Below are 19,392 nucleotides of genomic sequence, written 5' to 3' on the forward strand. Positions count from 1 at the left end.
CTCAAGAGCAACAGGTGGACAAGGAGAAGCCACAGATCCCAGGGAAAATTTATATTTGCATAGGCATAAATTAGAATTTGTTGATTAAAAAATCAAAGTAAAGAATTAAACAGTAGCCTTTGTGATGGGGAAGAACTAAGACCCCATCTGTAGGTTCCTATGCAGGGCTGCTCAGACGCCAGCTTCCTGGTAAGCGAACAGAAGCAGAGGGAGCAAACTGGGTTGAGGGCCAGCTAGGGTCAGCCTGCCACTGTCTGCTGGTGACCCCCAAAGCCTGCAGATGAGTGAGTGCCCCTGCTTGCTTCAGGGACCAGTGGCCAGCCCTGTGGTGTGAAGGCCTGCCTTCCCTCCTACAGTAAAAGGCAGGAAGGATGGCAATGTCACTGTGAGGATCCGTGCCTGACAGCCTGCCCCCCAGCCCAAGCTGGAGCTGGAGTGAATATCACCCTGGGCCCCAGGGGGAGGAAGCCAGAAATGAAGCCCGTAGCTTTTCTGTCTGATAACAAAGAACAAAGAGATCTATGTATAAATATAAATATCTATCTATATACATAATACAATGGGCCCGCAGGGCCAAAGAATTTGCCCTTCCCCTCCCATCCCAGCCTTAACTCCAAAAAACTAACCCCAACTCTATCCCAATAAACTTAACACCAGGGAATTGTGGCCAGTCCCAGATACTTCAGATTTCAAAGACTGCCCCCATCATGCCCCATGGTAAAGAGAACTATGCATGCTACCATGGACGGGAGCTTTAGCCACCTGCTGGGGCATGCCCAAGACAGACTGTCTACCAGTCTGCCCTTTGGAACTGCCCAAGTTGTCATGCCCTCAATAAACCAAGTTCTTTGACCTAGACTCTTGGGCAAGGTAAGCTAAGGTGGCCTAAGCTGTGGTTCTGAGTGCTGCTGAGCATAATAAGGCCCTCATGATGTCTTGACTCACACCTTCAAGATATCATACATAGCTGTGTATACACCTCCTGAGGGCAGGCAGGGCCTGGTAGGGAGCTGGGCCACCTGACCCTCAAGAGGATGGGGAGTGAAACAAATAGCTGAGCTGGTGATCTCCTCTCCATCAGAGAGGGCAGGGTGGGGCCAAACTGCTCCATGGTGGTAGGCTCCCACCTTGTATCTCTCCCAGAAGCCACAGTGGCCATAAGGGATGAAGTGTGGGAGAGGGCGAGAAAGTGGGATGAAGTGCTTGCTGGGGGAGGGGAGGGGCTGAAGGGGGAAAGAGGGGAAAGGCCCTGGGGGGGAGAGGCTAATTGGCAGGCTTCCCATGGACCCGGAAGCGGTAAATGCAGGTGTACTCAGGGTGACCCCAGTTGCTTAAGATCCGAAGTTCGACCACCTGGTATGGGGCTGTGTCATTGCCCTGTGGGAAGAGGAGACTGGGGTCAGGAAGGCTCGTGATCCCTTGGTGGACATCCTGACCCCAGAGCCCGTCCCCCCCAGGCCTTCTTCAGTGGCTGAATGTTATCCCTCAGGTTGCTATCAGAACCATGGGGTCCTGGCTCAAACTGCAGCTCCTAGCAAAGCCACAGCATCCCCATGGCTGGTGAACTAGCCTTCAAGAGCACCAGCCTCCCTGGGACACTGTGGGGCCAGCCCTCCATACCTGAAAGTGGAAGGTCTGAATGGACTCCCCAGCATTATCATAGGTAAAGTGCCCGAGGGCCACCCCTTCCGACTGTGAATCTTCATTTAGCCCCTACAGAGAAGGAAAAGCAAAGGGAAGGGATGGATGGATGGATGGATGGATGGGAGGGGGTTAGAGGAAAGGTCATGCTGTTAGGACATGAATCCAGATCTATCCAGGGAGGCAAAGGAAGGGGAGGTTGTGGAGGAGGAGGTGGAAGAGGAGGAGGAAGGGGGTGTAGGGGGGGATACATTGGGGAGAGTAAAGGGGAGAAAGGAAAAGCCACCATGATGTTTCCTTCTTTGGTCCCCTCACCTTCCAGCATCTCTCACTAACTCAGTAGACAGATCCTTTTCCCTCCAAGCCCCTGGCCTCCTTCTCTGCCTCTTCCCCTAAGCTGCTGAATGGCTTGGGACACACAATTTAATTGTAGGTGCCTCAGTTTCTTCATCTATCAGGATTTAGGTCCTGAAGCATCCTGTTCCCCTACACGTTTCTTCTTCTCCTCTGGCTCCACTTTTTTCACCCACATCCTCCTTATGAGGACATTCCAACTCTGCCCTAAGGAGGTGACTGTAGGGAATGGTGCTCATCATCCCCACTCAGCTCCCCCATGGGACACCTGGCCATGGAGGCACCCATGTATAAAGGAGTTGTATAAAAGGACCCTGAGACAGCATTGAAATCTTGACTGCTGTCAGCTGTCCTCTTCTGGCTTCTCTCTAAGAAGAGGGGGAGCAGGGAAAGGGCTGGTTGTGGAGTCCAGAGACCAGCCTCAATATCCCAGCTGTAAAATGGGCACATCCTTCCATTCCTCACCTCACAATGCTGCTGTTAAGAAATGGCTGTCAGGCATACTGGAATGGAGAGCTGCAAGGCTCAGATACTCACCAAGATGACAAAATCCTTGGGGGCGCTAGGGATGTTGCTGATGGGAGACAGGGCTTTGGGTACATGCTCCAAGGTGACAGCAGTGAGGTGGATGCGGGCAGATAATCGAACCACAGCAAAGCCCTGGGGGCCCCGGAATGCCCAGCAGTTGCCAGGGTAAACATCTGGCTGTGGGCAGAAGACAAGTCAGGTGACAAGTCAGGTGGGCAGCCAATGGAATAGATTTCCATTGTGTAATCCTCCCACCTTGAGAGCCCAGCCCCCACAGAAGGTGGGAGATGGCAGAGAGCCAAGCTGGGGGCCCTTTGTTCTGTCATACCTGGAGGATGGCTCTTGGGGACTGGAAATAGTACCACAAGGGGATGCCAAACAGACTGAGAAGGGCCGTCTTGGTATCATAGGTCTCTGAGCAGCGGCTACTGATGATGCTGGCCCCTGAAAGAACAAGAGGGAGAGAAGTGAGGTGGGGGCAGCTGAGGGCTGGCAGGACACAGAGGTAGTCCTGAAGATGAGGGGTCACTGCCAGGGCAGCCCTTCAACTGCCCCGTCCCATAAGGGGCATCATGAGTTTTTAATTCCTGCTGTCCCTTAATGGGCAACCATCATGTCCCCAGCCCTCTGGCTTTCTACAGGCTACCTACCTGAGGACTCCAGGGCATAATCCACTAGCCCAATGCGGTCTTCACTGTATCTCTTCAGGGCCTCATTCACAATCTGGTGCACATCCTAAAAGACAGGCATGGATGGACTCATGGGCCTAGCTGCCTGCAGAACTGGCCCAGCCCTTTCACCAGAGGGCCACGTGTGCTACCTGCTCTGCCAGGGCTTCCCCTTCCTTCCCTGGAGGCTCCTCTCAGGGCAAACCCATGACCTCCGACAGGCAGACAGGGAATGGGGCAGGCCTCACCTCCTCTGTGACCCCAGTCACTCCTTCCTTGTGAAGGGTCAGCCTCAGGCTGGCAGCAGCTTCACTGGCAGATTTGACCTGCCCTTCTGCCACCTGAGTGAGGATTCTGTGCTCCAGGTCCCGAAGTTGGGCCTGTACCTCCTCCAGCTGAAGAAGCCCAGCCTTAGCGCCCTTGTCTCGAAGAAGGTACTGACTGATCCAGGCTGGGAACTGAGACTCCACCTAGAAACCACCAGAGACCATCCACAAAACAGTAGAGGTAAGGAAGAAAGAGGGCCGGGACAGGGGACCTGGGGAGGGGGTGTCTAGAAAGACTCTGAGAGCTCAGAGCCTATGCATGTCTTCCTGGTGCCAGGGAAGGGACGGTTGTGAACCAAGTGACTGGCATTTTTCCACTGCTTTCAGGTCTACCAAAAAAGATCTCATTGGACCCCAGTGGACACCTTAGAGGGTTGGGTCTCCCTGGGCAGATGCTCAGGCAGCCCACCTTGGAGAGAGGGGCACATGTGGTCTAAGTGGTGGACTGGAGGACTCACATCACTGCGCAGGGCTGCCATCTTCTGTGGCCAAAGGTCTACTTCCTCTGCCGCTGCAGCCTGTCTCTGGCTCAGGGCTGCCAGTTCCTGTCTCAGGCCAGCCAGCTGGGCCTCCAGTGGACCCATAGCCTTTAATATGTTTTCCTGGAGGGCTTCTTGGGCCAAACTAGACAGTGACAAAAGGAAAAGGGAAGGGCAGCCACTGGCTAGTGACACAGGATAGAGTCAAGCAGAACCACTATCAAAGGGAAAGAACAGAACCAGAGATCTGGGTGCAAGTCTTCCCTGACATTTACTCCCTGTGTGACCCTGGGCAAGTCATTTCCCTCCCAGGCCTCAGGACCCTCATCTGCTCTCTGAGGTCCTTACCAGCTGGGATTAATCCTATGGACATGCTAACCCAAGTATTCTGGCTCTACTGACACCCCCCCAGAGAATCTCAGTGGTGCTTTCTCTGGTCTAGTTTTCTAGCCTTCCTTCCCTCCTCTTCTCTTTGCCAGTTAGTTTGGGGCCTTACCTCTGCCATTCAGATTTTAGCTGGAGCACCCAGCTTTCCAGCTCCTGTAAGGAAGATGATGGCACAATGAGACTGATGAAAACACCAAACCACACTCTGGGGACTCATTGTGTCCTCTGGGTGGACCCTCTGTCTGCTAAGGAGGATCTGAGTCTCTGCAAACTGTTGGGCTCCAGAAATCTTGACCTTGAGTTTGGGCTAGACCTTTCAAAGACTGGACTCCTCTCTTATCATCCCACCAAGAGGAGGCATCTGACAGAGACCCCAACTCAGCTGAGATTAGGCATGAACCACTTTCCCTAGAGAGGTGAGGTCACTTCTCAGTCCCTGAAAAGAGTTTCAAACTCAGCTGTTGAGTTACAGTCTTCTCATTGACAATCTTATCCCTCCCTAGTCTTCATGCATGGATGTGCTCAGTACAGGAAAGGGGTTCCAGAAAGGAGCTACAGGAGGAGGCTTAGGTTGCTTTAGATCAGTAAGCTCTCTGCTTATCCTTCGGACAAGGGGATCCAGAGTCCTCAGACAGGAGCTCTCAGGGACAATGAGTCAATCGAATATGCTCCCATACAAGTATGGAATCTGGCCAGAAACCTGTAAGCAAGTGTTAGGTCTACTGACAGCAGCACCAACATTTCCAGCTACAAGTGACCTCCCCCAAGACGTCTCTGCCCCCTCTCCACCCCTCCGCCCCACTCCCCCCGCGACCCCCCCCCCCGCCCTCCATCCCCTGTGTCTCTGCCTCCAGAAGCGTCAGAGCTTCTGGATTACCTGGGATGCCTGAGAAATCTTCTTTAGAACATTATCCAAATCTTGCCGATGTTCTGCCCTGAGGGTGGTGAGTGCTTCCTGGAGACCACAAAAAAGGAGACAGGCGTTCAACAAGACCCAGAGAACTTGGCAGGTCCTGCCAAGCCCAGAGTGCTGCCTCACCTCAAGACCTCTATGCCTTCCACTAGCTGGGCTTGCCGACCTGGTCTTCTTAGCAGAGCGTTCTCCTCACCTGGATGTGGGCAGTGGTGTCCCTACGGAAGTCCTTCTTCAGGGTGGGTTCCCATTGGCTCATCAGGCCCTCCAGGAGAGTTGAAATATCCTCGTGGCTCAGGCTTTTTCCACCTCCATTCCCACTGGCCCCCTGCAGCTCCAGCAACTCCAGCCTGATGGCCTCCTTCTGCCAACGTGCAGAGTATTCAGAAGCCAGAGTTTCCAGCCGCCTTTCTAGGGCATGAACCTTGGACAGGACATGCTGTTCAGCCTTGGGAACAAGGAGGAAAACACACAAAGATGAAAAGTCTCTTAGGAGGAGGAACAAGGAGCACTGGGCATTTGTTAAGCACCACTGTGTGCCCGAGGTGGGGCTGAGTGCTGAGAACACAAGGACCAAGAAGGAAACCTTTCTTGTGTACGAAGAACTTCCATTTGAATGGAGGAGACAAGGACATTAAAAGCCACCAGGTCGTTTAACTGCTGTCGGCAGATTTCTTCATTTCACACTTACGCTATTTACAAAAACGTAAGCATTGTTGGTCTCCGCCTGAGAATGGAAGTTCCTGGTCAATGGGAATGGTTTCATTTTGTGTACCTGTGTCCCCTAGGCCGGGACCCGGCACTGAGGAAGTGCTTAATAAATACATGTGGGTTGACAGGCTGACTGGAAGAAAGAGCACCAGAATGAATTCTCAGCATGGGGGCAGCCATTTGGGTAGGGTCACCGAGTGTGAAAGGAGTACAGAAGACCAATGAGGCTAAGGCTGGAAAGACAGGGTGGGGCTGTTTTCCTCTGGGGGGCAAAGGGGAGGCCCTGCCATTGACTGAGGAGGGAAGTCACTTGGTCTGCTCTGTTCTTAAGGAAAGTTCCTTTGAGAGCAGAGTGCAGAACAGACTGGAGGCAGGGAGGCCACTCAGGACACTGCTGCAGTGAGCCAGGAGAGTGATGAGGGAGGGCCAGGGTCACCAGGGTCGAAATGTCGAAGAAGCTGAGAGAGCTCAGGGCAAAAAGCCAGGTCAGAGACCTCCCCAAGAGGTACAAAGGAGGCTAAGCATGCAGAAGGTCCCCTCCCCACCAACCACACAGCACAGGGGCAGAACCAAGAGAACAGAGGGAGGGTGGGCATTTTTGATGAGCCCAGCCCACCTCCTCTCTAACCATCTAGATAATGTGCCAGACCACATTCTCATGAGGAAAGCCAAGAAAACATCCCTGTGCGTCATTTCTCCAGCCCAGGGAAGCTTAAGAAATAAGAGAGCTGTGGACACTGAGGTGGGGGCTGGCCAGGAGCCCAACATAATGGCAGCCAGGACAGTGGGAAGCATTTCATTGCCCAAGGATGGTAAAAGGGCTAGAACTGAATCCCTGAGCAGGAGCAGATCCCAGGCTATCCTGGGAGCATGAAGGGGGCCAAATGACTCTTCTAGGCTACAGACGTAGGGCTGAGAGGAGCAGTTATGAGTGAGCGAGGCCCTAGCTGAGCACTGATCAAGAAAGGGGTTCTGCAAAGAGGTTCTGGACCTGAGCCCCAGAGCACAGCTGGGGACTCAATGTTCACTTTTAGTCCTTCAGTGGGATACCTCGGGTAGGAGACCCAGACGCAAGAAGAGTCAATAAGTTCGGTCCCTCTGAACCTGCAGAACCTCAAAGTGTGCTAACAATGACTGAGTCCAATAACATTCTACAGAAACTCCAGCACCCGCAAGCCAGAAGACCTAAACCTGAGTCAGGAACTTGCACAACTCAGACAAGAATAGCAGTGAACAGATATCACCACTATGGAAGCACTGAAAGTTTGCGGACTGAACTAAGAAAGCCCAGAGGTGAGCTGAGCCCAATGCCAACATCAAGTTCATAGTCAAGAAATAGGCTGGAAGAATGAGTAAACAAAACTGAACCTGACCACAAAGGGCTACTATGGCTCAAGACAGAAAGACAGAAGAAGCCAATGACTTGAAGATATCTTTAAGCAAATCCTCCAAGAAAAAGGGTAGATTGGATAAGAGTTGAACAAGAATTCCTAGAAGAGTTAAAGAATGAGATAAAAATGAACAAAAAGTGATTTTAAGAGTGGAAGAGGAAAAATTTTTAAAAAGCGGTACAAGAAAGATATGAGAAAAGAATGAATAATTAGTAAAAGAGGCACAAAAATACTGAATTCCTTAAAAATTAGAACTGAGCAAATAGAAGCTAATAACTCTAGGAGACAACAACAAAAAATAAAATCAATTCAAGAGAAAATGTATAGGATCTCATACAAAACTCCAATGACCTAGAAATGGATTGAGGAGAGAGAATTGGAGAGTCATTTGTCTATCCAAAAGCCAGGAACAAAAAAGGAGCTCAACATAATATTTTAAGATATTACAAAGGAAAATGCCCAGATGTGTTAGAATCAGAGGGCAAAGTAGAACTTGAAACCACAAATCATTTCCTGAAAGAAACCCCTACATGAAAACTCCCAGCAACTGTTCTAAATCCAGAACTGCCAGGTCAAGGAGAAAATTCTGCAAATAGCCAGAGAGAAATAATCCAGTACTGTCAGGACACATGAGATTTAGAAGCTTCCACATTAAAGGAGTACAGGGCTTGGGATATCATATTCTGGAGTGGAAAAGATCTAGGATTAGAGCCCACAATAAGATTAAACTACCCAGCAAAACTGTGTATCGTCCTACAGGGGAATAAGGACCCTTCCTGAAATAGAGAACTTTCAAGCATTCCTGATGAAAAGACCAGAACAGAATAGAAAATTTGACATTCAAACACAGAACTCAGGAGAAGAATAATAAGGTGAACATGAGTGAGAAATCACAAGTCACTAAAAAAGGGCAAATTGTTTAGATCCCTTGTGTGGCAAGATGATACATGTAACCACTTCAGAATTTTATGATCACCACGGGTCCTAGAAGCAGTCTAAATAGATAGCGACCTGAATGACTGTATTATGTTGTGAGGATCTCAAAAGAATGTAAGGGTGGAGAAGAGAAATGCACTGGAAGGTTGTGGGGAAGGAGAGAAAGAATGGGGAAAGTTATCTCATAAATGGGGTGCACTAGAAAGAGTTTATACAATGGGAGGGACAGAAGAGGGGAACAGGCAACACGAACCTTATTCTCATCTGAACTGGTTGAAAGAGGGAAGAATACACATACACACACAATGAGATGGAGAGATTCATTTTACGCAAGGAGAAGTAGGAGGAAAAGCGTCTAAGAGAAAGGTGAGGGGGAGGGAAGAATGACGGGATAGATTAAGGGAGGCAAAGGTCAGAAACAAAAGACTACTGAAGAAGGGACAGAGTAAAAAACAAAAGGATGAGTGTAAAAGAATAGCATGGAAAAAAATATACATTTAATGAACACAACTGAGAATGGGAATGGGATGAACTCACTCATAAAATGGAAGAATACAGTTGAATGGATTAGAAACCAGAATCCAACAATATGTTATTTACAAGAAATATGCTTGAAACAGAAAGATACACAAATAGAGGAGTTGGAGAAAAAGAATGGATCTTACAGAATGGATCCTAAAGAATGGATGAGTCAAAGAACAAATCATAGAAATGGTTAACAATTTCATGGTGACAATGACATAACTAAATTTTGGGGATGCAGTCAATGCAGGACTTAGAGGGAAATGTATATTTTCAAATGCTTACATCAATCAAAGAGACAAAGAAACAGATTAAAGAATTAGACATGCAACTAAAATATTTAGAAAACCAACAGATTAATCCCTTCCCAATTAAACACCAAAATTAAAATCTTGAATCGATAGAAAGATGAACGAAATTGAAAGAACAAAACCCCAATGAACTAATAAATAAAACTATAAGCTGTGAGAAAAACAATTAAATAGATAAATCCTTGGCTAATTTAATTTTTACAAAAGAAAACCAAATTATTACATCAGAAAATGAAAACAGTGAATTTACAATCTATGAAGAGAAAATAAAAGTAATTACTAGGAGCTTTGTTGCCCAACTACATGCCAATAATAAAAATGAAAATCTAAATGAAATGAATTTTTCAAATATAAATAGTCCTGTTTAACAGAGCCCTTAAATAACCCCATCTTAGAAAAAGGAACGAAACAAGCTATAAATGATCTCTCTAAGAAAAAACCCCAGGACTAAATCAAATTTTTCCAAATGATTAAAAAGTAATCAATTCCAACACTAAATAAACGATTTGAAAAACAGGTAAAGATAGAATCTTATCAAATTCTTTCTATGACAAAAATATAATCTTGATACCCAAACCAAGGAGAGTCACGTCTCCCCAAGAAAGGGAACTATAGATCAATTTCCTTAATGAATATTGATGAAAAATATTAAATGCTAAGAAAGGAGATTACAGGAATATATCACAAAGATATATTGTGACACTGTGACCAAGCTGGATTGATACCAAGAAGTTGGGCCTGGGTCAATTATTAGGAAAACTATAAATGTAACTGATTATATCAATAACATAAACAACAAATTTATATGATTTCAACAGGTGCAGACAAAGCTTTTGACAAAATGCCTCATCCCTGTTGAAAAACACTAGAAAGCACAGGAATAAATGGAGTCTTCTTTAAAATAAGTATTATCTAACTAAAACCAAGAGCAAGCATGATATGTAATGGGGATAAGCCTTCCCAGTAAGATCACGGTAAAGGAAGAAAGTCCATTGCCAACCATTGCTATTCAGTGTTGTACCAGTTACAGCAACTGCTAGATATAGCAATAAGGCAGAAAAGAAACTGAAGGGAAAAAACTGCAATGAGGAACCAAAACTATCTCTTTTGGTAGATGATACAATGGTTTACCAAGAGAACCCTAGAGAGTCATCTAAAAAACCAGTTTAAAACAAAACCAGTTCAAACAATTACTTAAAGAAAGTTGGAAGCCCATCAAAACCATCAGCATTTCTATATATTAATCAAGAAAATCCAGCAGGAAGAGATAGAAAGAGAAATTCCATTGAAAATAACTGTATACAATTGTATACTGTATACAACCTGAGAGTTTGCCTGCCAAGACACACACAGGAACTATATGAACACAATTACAAAACATTCTTCATACGTAGAGATCTCAACAGTTGGAGATGTACTCACTCCTCGTGGGTAGGTCAAGCCAGTAGCATAAAAATGATAAAACTACCTAAATTAACTTATTCAGTGCCATACCAACTGAACCACTAAGAAAGTTCTTTGGTAGCAAAGAACTCATTGACAGAGGAGTGGCTTATGGATACAAGGAAATATGACTATGCTGTACGAAGCCACAACTCTGCTTAATTAGAAGACTTACATGAACTGGGGAAAAGTGGAATAAATGAATGAGGAGAACAAGAAAACAAGCACCACAGACAACCATGGAAATGGAAAGAACAGAGATGACCCATGAGGATCTTCTTCCCTTCCCGTCCTGGCTAGGGTGGGAAATACTGGCAGGGAACCTGCATCTAATGCTGGGCTCGCCTGCTGTGTTCTGCTGAACTTTTCTTCCCCTTTTTGGTTTATTCTTTTGCTTAAGGGCTGGCTCTGTGGGAGGGCAAAATGGGAAGGATACACTGAGCAAGGTGGGTCACATGAAAGCAAAAGCTAGAGACAAGTCTTCAAAGTCAGTGGGATGTGTGCGTGTGTGTGTGTGTGTGTGTGTGTGTGTGTGTGTGTGTGTGTGTGTGTAAAGATGTACCTAATTCAAAATGATTTTCACTAGTAGATCACACAAGCTTTGCAGGGTTTTTCCAAATTCCTTGCTTCTCTTTCTGAGAAGACACACTGGGAAAGGTAGGTTAAGTAAAAACCAATGATATCAAGAAAACTTTTGGAAACACACAACACGATGAGGAGACGTGAAAATGGTTTTCAGACTTTGTGGACATGGACAGGGTTAGAGTTGCTTTGCTTGTCCTGGCAAGGTCGAAGTTGTGGCACATTTCAGAGGCAGGAACAGCTTCCTAACAAGGTGAGTCACTGAGAGGGGAAGGAGCTGCCTCAAGAATTTGGGGGCCTCCACTCTCAGGACTGAGCTGAAGAGGGAGGCTGAGGGCCCTTCCTGATGTTTGCCGTTTCACGGGGCCACTGTTTGTATCCTTTAGTCACCACCCTCTTCTTCTCTTGCGCCAGTGGCCTATTTTCAGATCCAGTGTTGCCTTTGGTTTCTTTGCTTGCCAAGAGCCGCTGGTCTCTGAGGGAGGCAGCCTCTAGGATTGCTGGCCTTCTCACTGGAATGTGATGTTTTGGGGCAGCAGTCAAACATCCTTAGGAAACGATGCTATGAGTCAGTGTTCCTTTTGCCGTGCCTGAGTGGTTGACACATCTGAAGAGGAAGGACTGGAGCTGTTGGAGCTGTACGGTATGTTTTTTCCCCTTTTGTCCCCCTTTCTTCTAACTTGCTCGATTTTGACCTTTGTGGGGCCCAGTCACTGATCTGGTCCTTGATGCTGAAATGATTCGTGTAACCAGCATTTCTCATTCCGTGAAGATGGTCCTTTGGTTTCGTTGTGACATCTTTTGGTGCTGATCATGTATCCTGTGCCTGGGGACTTTCTTACTGACAAATAATAGTTGTGTCTTCTTCCCTTGCACGTTGTTTTGTGGACTTAGTACAATGACAGCCAACAAACACTCATACACTCCCACTAAGTGTAACAGGCTATGCCGAGTGTTGGGGTCACAAGGACAAAATGATCTTCTCAGCTTCCTCCTGGACTTCCTTTGCCCTCTGTTGCCTTATGCTCATTTGGAATAGCAACTATGGGGTTTTTTAGTTGCCTTTAAAAATGTGATGAAATCTAATCCTTGAGGCTGATTTGCCTCCTCCAAATTCTTCTGCCTGTGAGTGATCATTCCACTGATTGTTTTCCCCCCCACATCTGAAAAAAAAACTCCTTGCAGCTGACATGAGAAGTCAGACAAATCAAATTCTGACACTGGCTGTGTCCAAAATCGTGGACCTCATTGTGCATCTGACATCCAGCACCTCATCTGTTGCTGTTTCTAGAGCCATGTCCTTTATCCCACCACTCCATGTCACCCCTCAGATTACACTGGAATAATGTCAACCACTTAGACTGTGGTTGGACTGTGTGAGGACTGAGGGAGACCAAGTACTCTTTGTCCTTCTCTGAGGTCCCCTGACCTCTGTCCACAAACAGAAGGTGGCTGCAGAAGGCAAAGGTTGTTTGGTCTTTTTATCTGCTTCCCAAGTCATCATGACTCCCCAAATCCAATCACCTGGTGGCCAAGCTTCTGGTGGGCAGACACCAGGATCTGCACACAGCCTTCAAGTCTTCCCAGCTTGATCAACTCTGATAGTCTGGGCTCTGCTACCAATTTCTGGAGACCCCCCCCCCCCTCCAGAATCACTTCACTGTGTGACAAGGTGTTAGGGAAGGCCTTTTGGGGGAGGCAACTATGATTTCAGTTGAAGGCAGCGGGGGAACGCGGGAGGCTGAGTCTTGAGAGGTTGGCATTGAACTGCCCCAGGTCCCAAAGCTAGCAAGTGGCAAAGCTCAAACTTGAGCCCAGGTTTTCTGACCCTGGCTCCCCAGGGATCTGCATATCCAAGGTGAGAGAGTCTCCTAATGCTGCTTGTGAGTGGCCCTGGTGCAAAGATTGATGAGTTTGGAGATGGAAATCCATGGATAAATCGAGGTTACTAAATGAAGGCTTCATTATAGCCTGGATTTATATTCTCATCTCTTGCCCCACAGCACAGACCATTAAGAAGAGACTGTCACCACTGAGATGAATGACCTATCTTCTGCATGACACACACTTGGCACCCAAACAGCAAAGACAAAGAAATGGAAACTACTGGCTTGCCCCCGAACTGGGCAAGAGCTGAATAAATTATGGTGTAAGGATTGAATACAACCGTGCTCTAAGAAACAATGAAATAGGTGGTATTGAGAGAAACCTGAGAAGACTTTGTATGAACTGGTGCAGAGCAGCGTGAGAAGAACCACAAAGAAGCAACTTTGAAAGACTTTAGAACTCTGATCGATGCAGTGACCAAGTACTTTTCTGGAAAATGACCCAACTTCTGACGGAGAGATGGCCTCAGGAGGCAGAAGGAGACATAGATCTTTTAGACATGGCCAAAAAGGGACTGGTTTGCTTAACTCTGCACATTTGTTACAAGTGGTTTGCTTTTCATTTTTCTGAATGGGTGGGAGAGGGAGAAGGGAAATAAAACAGACTTTTGTTCATTACAAAATGGAAACAAAAGCAGCTTCCTCTGGCTAATCCTGCTTCCCCCTCCTCTGATGCCTCATAGTGCTGCAGAGCTGTTTCAAAGACAGCGCTAGGAGAGGACACCACCTGGAAGATCCTGCCAGGCCAGAACTGTCTTCAAAGATGGTATGGTAATAGTCTGTATGGCTGCCATAGAAGAAACAGCATAGCCAACTCCCTCTACTGCTTCACTCCCATCTGTCCTGGTAGATCTCCATTGTACCTAGTTGTTTCCTCATGACTCGGGGACTCCTTCAGGGCAGGGACTGTGGGCTTGTTTGTTTGGGTTTGAATTCTTTCTTTGAATTCCCATCCCTTAGCACAGTGCCTGACACACAGTAGGCCACACTTAAGAAATGGTAGTGGACTGAGTGATTCTGGGGTTGATTGGAACAGACTTGGTTGTGAGCAGACTGTCTGCCTGTCCTGCACAAAGTGTTCCTGGCACTCACCCAGGCACTCACCTGGAAATATGGGGTGGATTCTCCTGCTTCCCACACCTCCTCTCTCCTGTTGCTGCCCTTTGCTGCCCACCAGGACAGCATAGCAGGGTGGAATGTCTGTAGTCCATAGGGGTAAAAATACCAAGCACCTAGCACATGGGAGGAAAGGCTAATGAAGGCAGAGGCTGAGGCACCAGAAGGGAAACATGTCCAGGATGAGGACCTACACCTGGACTGTGTCTGGCAGTGTCACATCCACATGGGCTCAGACCCTGGCCCAAGGAAGGTGCATGCATTATGGGCCCCATGATCTGGAAGGCAAGACCCTTCAGGAAAGGCATCTCTCATGATCCTTTCAGGAGTCATTACACACTTTTGGATTATGAGAAAAATGAGGGACAAGAAGCAGCTGGGGAGAGGACATGGAGAAGTCCTGCCTCCTGGTCCCAAGCCTGGTCCACATACAGCCCTGTCTCTTCTGGAGGATCAGAGTGCTTTCAGGAGATGCCAGCTGAATAGAGGTCCTGGTAACTGACAGCTTGTGGTGTCACCATTCCCAAGCTGGGCTTCATCTCATAGTAGGGGGTAAGTGATGTCATGGTTCCTGAACAGAGTACAGCTCTTTTGGGACCATCCAGGGAGGACCACCCTGTCCATTCTCCCCAGTGAGAAGGGGCAAAGGCCTCCAGAGCTGGCATTGGCTGTGTCCTGCCCAGCTAACCCATTCATTGTGGACTCAGCTCTTCTACCAGTTCCCCCACCCTCAAGTGCCTTGACAGTGACCACTGAGGGGGCAGATCAAACACCCATGTAAAGCCAGCACTGTCATAGTAGGCATGCAGCATGAGTCTGGGAGGCCTGCATACAGAAGATGCACAAGAAAGGCTTGTGGGATTGGATCAAGAGGAGGAGACACAGGCCGTCTATCCCATTTCAGGCACAAGAACTTTCCCATACAAGGCCTGGGTCCCTTTTCCCCTAAAGGCTAAAGGCTCCCCTTCAAAGCTCTGTCTTCCAGACTTGCGTTCAGCAGCCCTGCCCCCAAGCCCTTGTCTGTCTGGGCTGGCAGGGTGCCCTGGGGACTCAGCAAGGCTCACCGTAAGCCAGCGAAGCCAGAAGCAACAGCATCAAGAGAAGCAGAAACAACTTCTTCAGAGTTGAAAAGCTCCTGGATTTCATGGGGATGAAGGAGGAGACATTAGTGCCTGGTCTTCCCCACCAGATTCCTGTGCGACCCTCCCTGAGCTGCTGAGGAAACCAACAAAGGGTGTGCCCCCACCCTGGGACAGCTACGATGGGGAGCTCTGGGCTTTTATGGACAGCCCTCGAGGTCAAGTGGAAGGAGAAAATTTGACCTTGGTCAAATGTGTGAATGTTGTTATGAAAGGTGACAGGGCTGGTGGAAGGCATCTCCCTCCCAGGGCTCTCAGGAATGTGCTTATATGCTAGTGAATTGGGCAGGCTTCTTTTGGCTAAATCATTTCAGTGCTTGTCAAATTGGGACTTGGAAGGAGTAAGCCCTGACAAGTTTGGCTAGTCTCCCTGGGCCTAGCCTGTGGCCCCAAGAATCCAGAGCTAGATAGGGAACCTGCAGCCTGGAGATCACATGTGGCACTTGAGGTCCTCAAGGGTGGCCCTTTGACTGAATCTAGACTTCCAAGAACAAATCTCCTTAAGAAAAGGATTTGTTCTGTAAAACTTGGCCTCAGTCCAAAGGTTGCACCCCAGGACCTAGAAGGCTACATGTGGCCTGGAGAGCGCAGGTTCCCTACCCCTGCTCTAGAGGCTCCTGGACACAGCCCTGGAGGCTGCCTGGAAACCTGGACATGACCCCCCACAGAGAAACTGTAAGGATGGCCTGGCTACCCGAAGGACTGGGAAGAGACTACAACCCCTGGGAGCTCAGGACTTTCCAACTGGCCAAGGTGAAGCCACCAGAGTCAGTGGAGATGAGAGGCAGGAACTACTGAGGGGACAGCTCCTCCAAGATACTCAGGAATAGAGCAGCACCTGTGCTCATGGGGATTGGCATGTGCTGGGGAAGGGTTAACAAGCAGTTCTGAAGGGGGTGAAGGCACACACAACTTGTCCCATCTTCTTCTTCAGTCTAGATACCCAGAGGAGCCCTGACTGGTAGCTGACACTCAGGAGCAGGTTCAAGCTGGTTCCAGCTGATTCCAGCACACCCCTGACCCTGACCTGACCTTCTGTCATAAGATTCATGGCACAAAAGTCTCAAAAGCTGAACTGAGCTCAAGCGTGGTGAAGCTTTTTCAAGCATGGGTTCTTTGGTTCTGGCAGAGCCCAGGGAGGCCTCACTGACCTGGTTAAGACAAAGACGTCCAGCAGGGAGGCAGCTGTGGTCAGGCGGTAGCAGGTAGTGCCCAGCCACCAGTAGAACAGGCCAAAGAGCCAACCTGTAAAAGTCCCAGCAGAGGGGTTCAAAGGCTTCGCCCTCCTATCCCAGAGTTAGCTTGCTCCCAGCCTGCCCACTCTGCAGCTGCTCCTTGAATCTCCCAAGGCTTTCTAGCTGTGCCTGGGGATCCTGCCATAAAAGCCTGTCTCCACACACTGTCCTAGGGTTAGCACCCAGGCCTGGTGTGCCCCAGCATAGGAATGAGGAAGCTCTTATGGGCCCACAGCAGGGACTGCCCTGGGCAGTGTGCCCACCCACTCCCAGAACCCACCTGGAAAAGTGATGGCCACCCACAAGAAAGCGCCAACTTGGGAGGCAGCATTCCTTAATGAGGATGCTGAGCCAGGCTGGTCCATAAGTGTGTGCCCTGCAGGAAAGTGAAGACATGAGGAGCCACCCAGAAGGAGACACAAGTGGGCCTCAGGCATCCCCATTACCATGCTGAGGCTTGGGCCCTCCCAACCTCCAAACCCCCACCTGGAGCCAGACTGCAGAGTTCTCTATCCTTTTATCTGAAATCTATGTTCTCCCCATCCCCCCTGGATGGGGCACCCTTCAAAGTACACGGGGCAGCGTCCAGGGGATGGAGTTCCAGTAGGCAGGAAGTGCTGCCTACCTGCAGAGTCATCCTCCGAGGAGTATCCTGAGGAAGATCCATAGATATCATAGGTGACTTTGCCCTCATTCAGTCCATTGATCTTACTCTTCTCAGCACCTCCCAGGCCTCTCCTCCTCCTCACCAAGTCCCCACCTGCACAGAGCATGGAGGTGCCTGATAAGCAGGGAGCTTCAGGCTTCCAGCAACAGCAGCTGCCAGAGGTGGAACACCTGGCAGAACTTTTCAGAATTCAGACTTCCCACCCCTTTGGGGGTCTGAACCCAGAAGCCCCCCCCATGTGGTTTAGGGCAGGAATGGAGTTCTGCACAAGGGCAAAATCCGGCCCCCTTCCTATTTCTGTATGAGGTAAGAACACTTTTTATGTTTTTAAGTGTAATGGAACTTTACTGAAACATGTAAAGATGATTTTTAGCTCATTGGCTGCACAAAACCAGGTGGCCTTCTGCCTTAGGAGGCATGGTTATTGTCACCCAGATCTGGAAAAGTGCCATCTATGGGACTGAGGGGCTTCAGGAGAATGGAAGGATCTCCCACCTGGGAGGATCCAGGGAGATGAGCCAACCTGGAGGAGTAAGGTAACTCCCAACAGACACTAGCCTCCTTAGGAATCTTTAGAAGACAGGGAGGAGCTTCCTTCCTTCTCCCCAGCCCAAGCCCTCGGGTTTGTCAAGCTCTGGCCAGAGCTCACCACGTTCACTCCAGTAGACATCGCTGTCCAGCTGATCTTGTAGGATGGAGCTTTTGTCCACCGAGGCGACCCGGGGGCCCCTGACGTAGGACTCGCTGACCACTGATTCACTGTAGTAGGTAGTGTGAGGATTGGAAGCAGGGCCCAGGTGAGGGGCTGGTGAGAGGCGTTTCACACTGCCAGATTTCCTCTTCAGAGTCCTGGGGGGCGCCAAGCATGAAGAGCAAAGGAAAGAGGGTGAAGGAGATGAAGCAGGAGAAAAACAGGGGGAGAAAGGCCTGGAGGAGGAAGAGACTTTCAAGGAGCTTCTAGGATGAAAAGAAATGATCCCCAAAGCCCTCTTCTGTTCTTATTCCTTCAACAGATGAATCCTTTATAACATTGGAACAAATCCCCAGCTCCCATGGGCCAGGCAGGGCCTCTTTCCAAATGGAACCACCATGATGAGGTACAAGAGGAGCTAAAGCCACCTGAACCTGTCTCCTCCCCCACAGGTCCATCACCCCCATGGCTTCCTATGCTCTTGCTAGGCCCTGCAGCTCACCCCAGAAACCGTGGGTACTGGGCCACATGATGGTTGTTCCCTGCCCAGCTTTAAGCCTCAGTTTCTGGCCCTCTCAATGCTCAAAGTCACCCCTCCCTAGTTCCTGTTCTCAGAGAGTGAAGGCAGCAGCAGCCCAGGTTGGGGTAGAAGGGGAAGAGACGGTGCTGGGGACAGGAAATTCTCGCATTTGTGGGGAAAGAAAGCACTAGAGTGATGTTTCCACCAAAGATGGGGGCAGGAAAGAAAGGTGCACATGGAAGCTGGCCAGGCCCTTGGCTGCCCTGAGTGGTTGTGATCTGGAAGATGACCTAGGGCCGCTGTGGAGTGGCTTACCTTAAGGGACTGTCCTTGAAGGCAGTGTGCTGACCAGCCACCAGGGAACTTCCTCCACTGCTGCTGCTGCTGCTGCCTCCATCATCATCAACATGGTAACGATGGCTCAGGCGCTGACTGCGTCGAGACATCATCAAAATCTCACTCTAGAAGTGCTAGAAATTCCTGGAAGAAGCAAAAAGTAATGAGAAGCTGTGCTTACTGACTGACTAGGTGTGATTTTCTGGGACCCCCTGAGAAGAGCCTGATGGGGGAGACGTTGAAGGGGAGGGATGGATTCCTCCAAAAGGAAAGCTGGCTGCACTGGGACAGAGAGGCGCTTTCCTAAAGAGTTTCTGAAGTGTCTCCCAGACGCTGAGGGTGGCTGCTCACCAGGGCCAAGCCTGCCAGCTTTGTGCCTGAGCTGGCCGTGACATCTTCTTGCAGGTGGCTTCCCTGGTGAAGCGCTGCCCTCACTCTCTCTCCAACCTCCATTTGGAATGTCTCCCTTGGTGTCTTTACTGAATCTGGGGTTTTGACACTTGCCTTGGGATTGTTCTCAGGTCGCTTCACACACACACACAATTTCCTTCTCGCCATAGTTGTTAACTCTGAGGGAAAGGCCTGCTTTCCCTTCCATGTCTTTGTTTCC

General features: G+C 49.0%; 1 protein-coding gene across 1 annotated transcript; it reads right to left on the bottom strand.

Moving 5' to 3' along the window:
- Positions 1–524: 524 nt before the first annotated feature.
- Positions 525–18,892, bottom strand: LOC140532068 (SUN domain-containing protein 2-like). The gene is made up of 17 exons (XM_072650616.1): positions 18,762–18,892; positions 17,885–18,084; positions 17,194–17,328; positions 16,849–16,944; positions 16,485–16,578; positions 14,923–15,019; positions 14,183–14,278; positions 5,493–5,744; positions 5,261–5,338; positions 4,493–4,536; positions 3,976–4,141; positions 3,440–3,661; positions 3,174–3,258; positions 2,852–2,967; positions 2,533–2,700; positions 1,621–1,713; positions 525–1,377 (listed from the first exon to the last, which is right to left on the bottom strand). The coding sequence occupies exons 1-17, from the start codon at positions 18,890–18,892 to the stop codon at positions 1,264–1,266; spliced, it is 2,187 nt and encodes a 728-aa protein (XP_072506717.1). The 3' UTR covers positions 525–1,263.
- Positions 18,893–19,392: the final 500 nt, after the last annotated feature.

Source organism: Notamacropus eugenii, chromosome 3 (genome assembly GCF_028372415.1).
Source record: "Notamacropus eugenii isolate mMacEug1 chromosome 3, mMacEug1.pri_v2, whole genome shotgun sequence".
Taxonomy (NCBI): Eukaryota; Metazoa; Chordata; class Mammalia; order Diprotodontia; family Macropodidae; genus Notamacropus; species Notamacropus eugenii.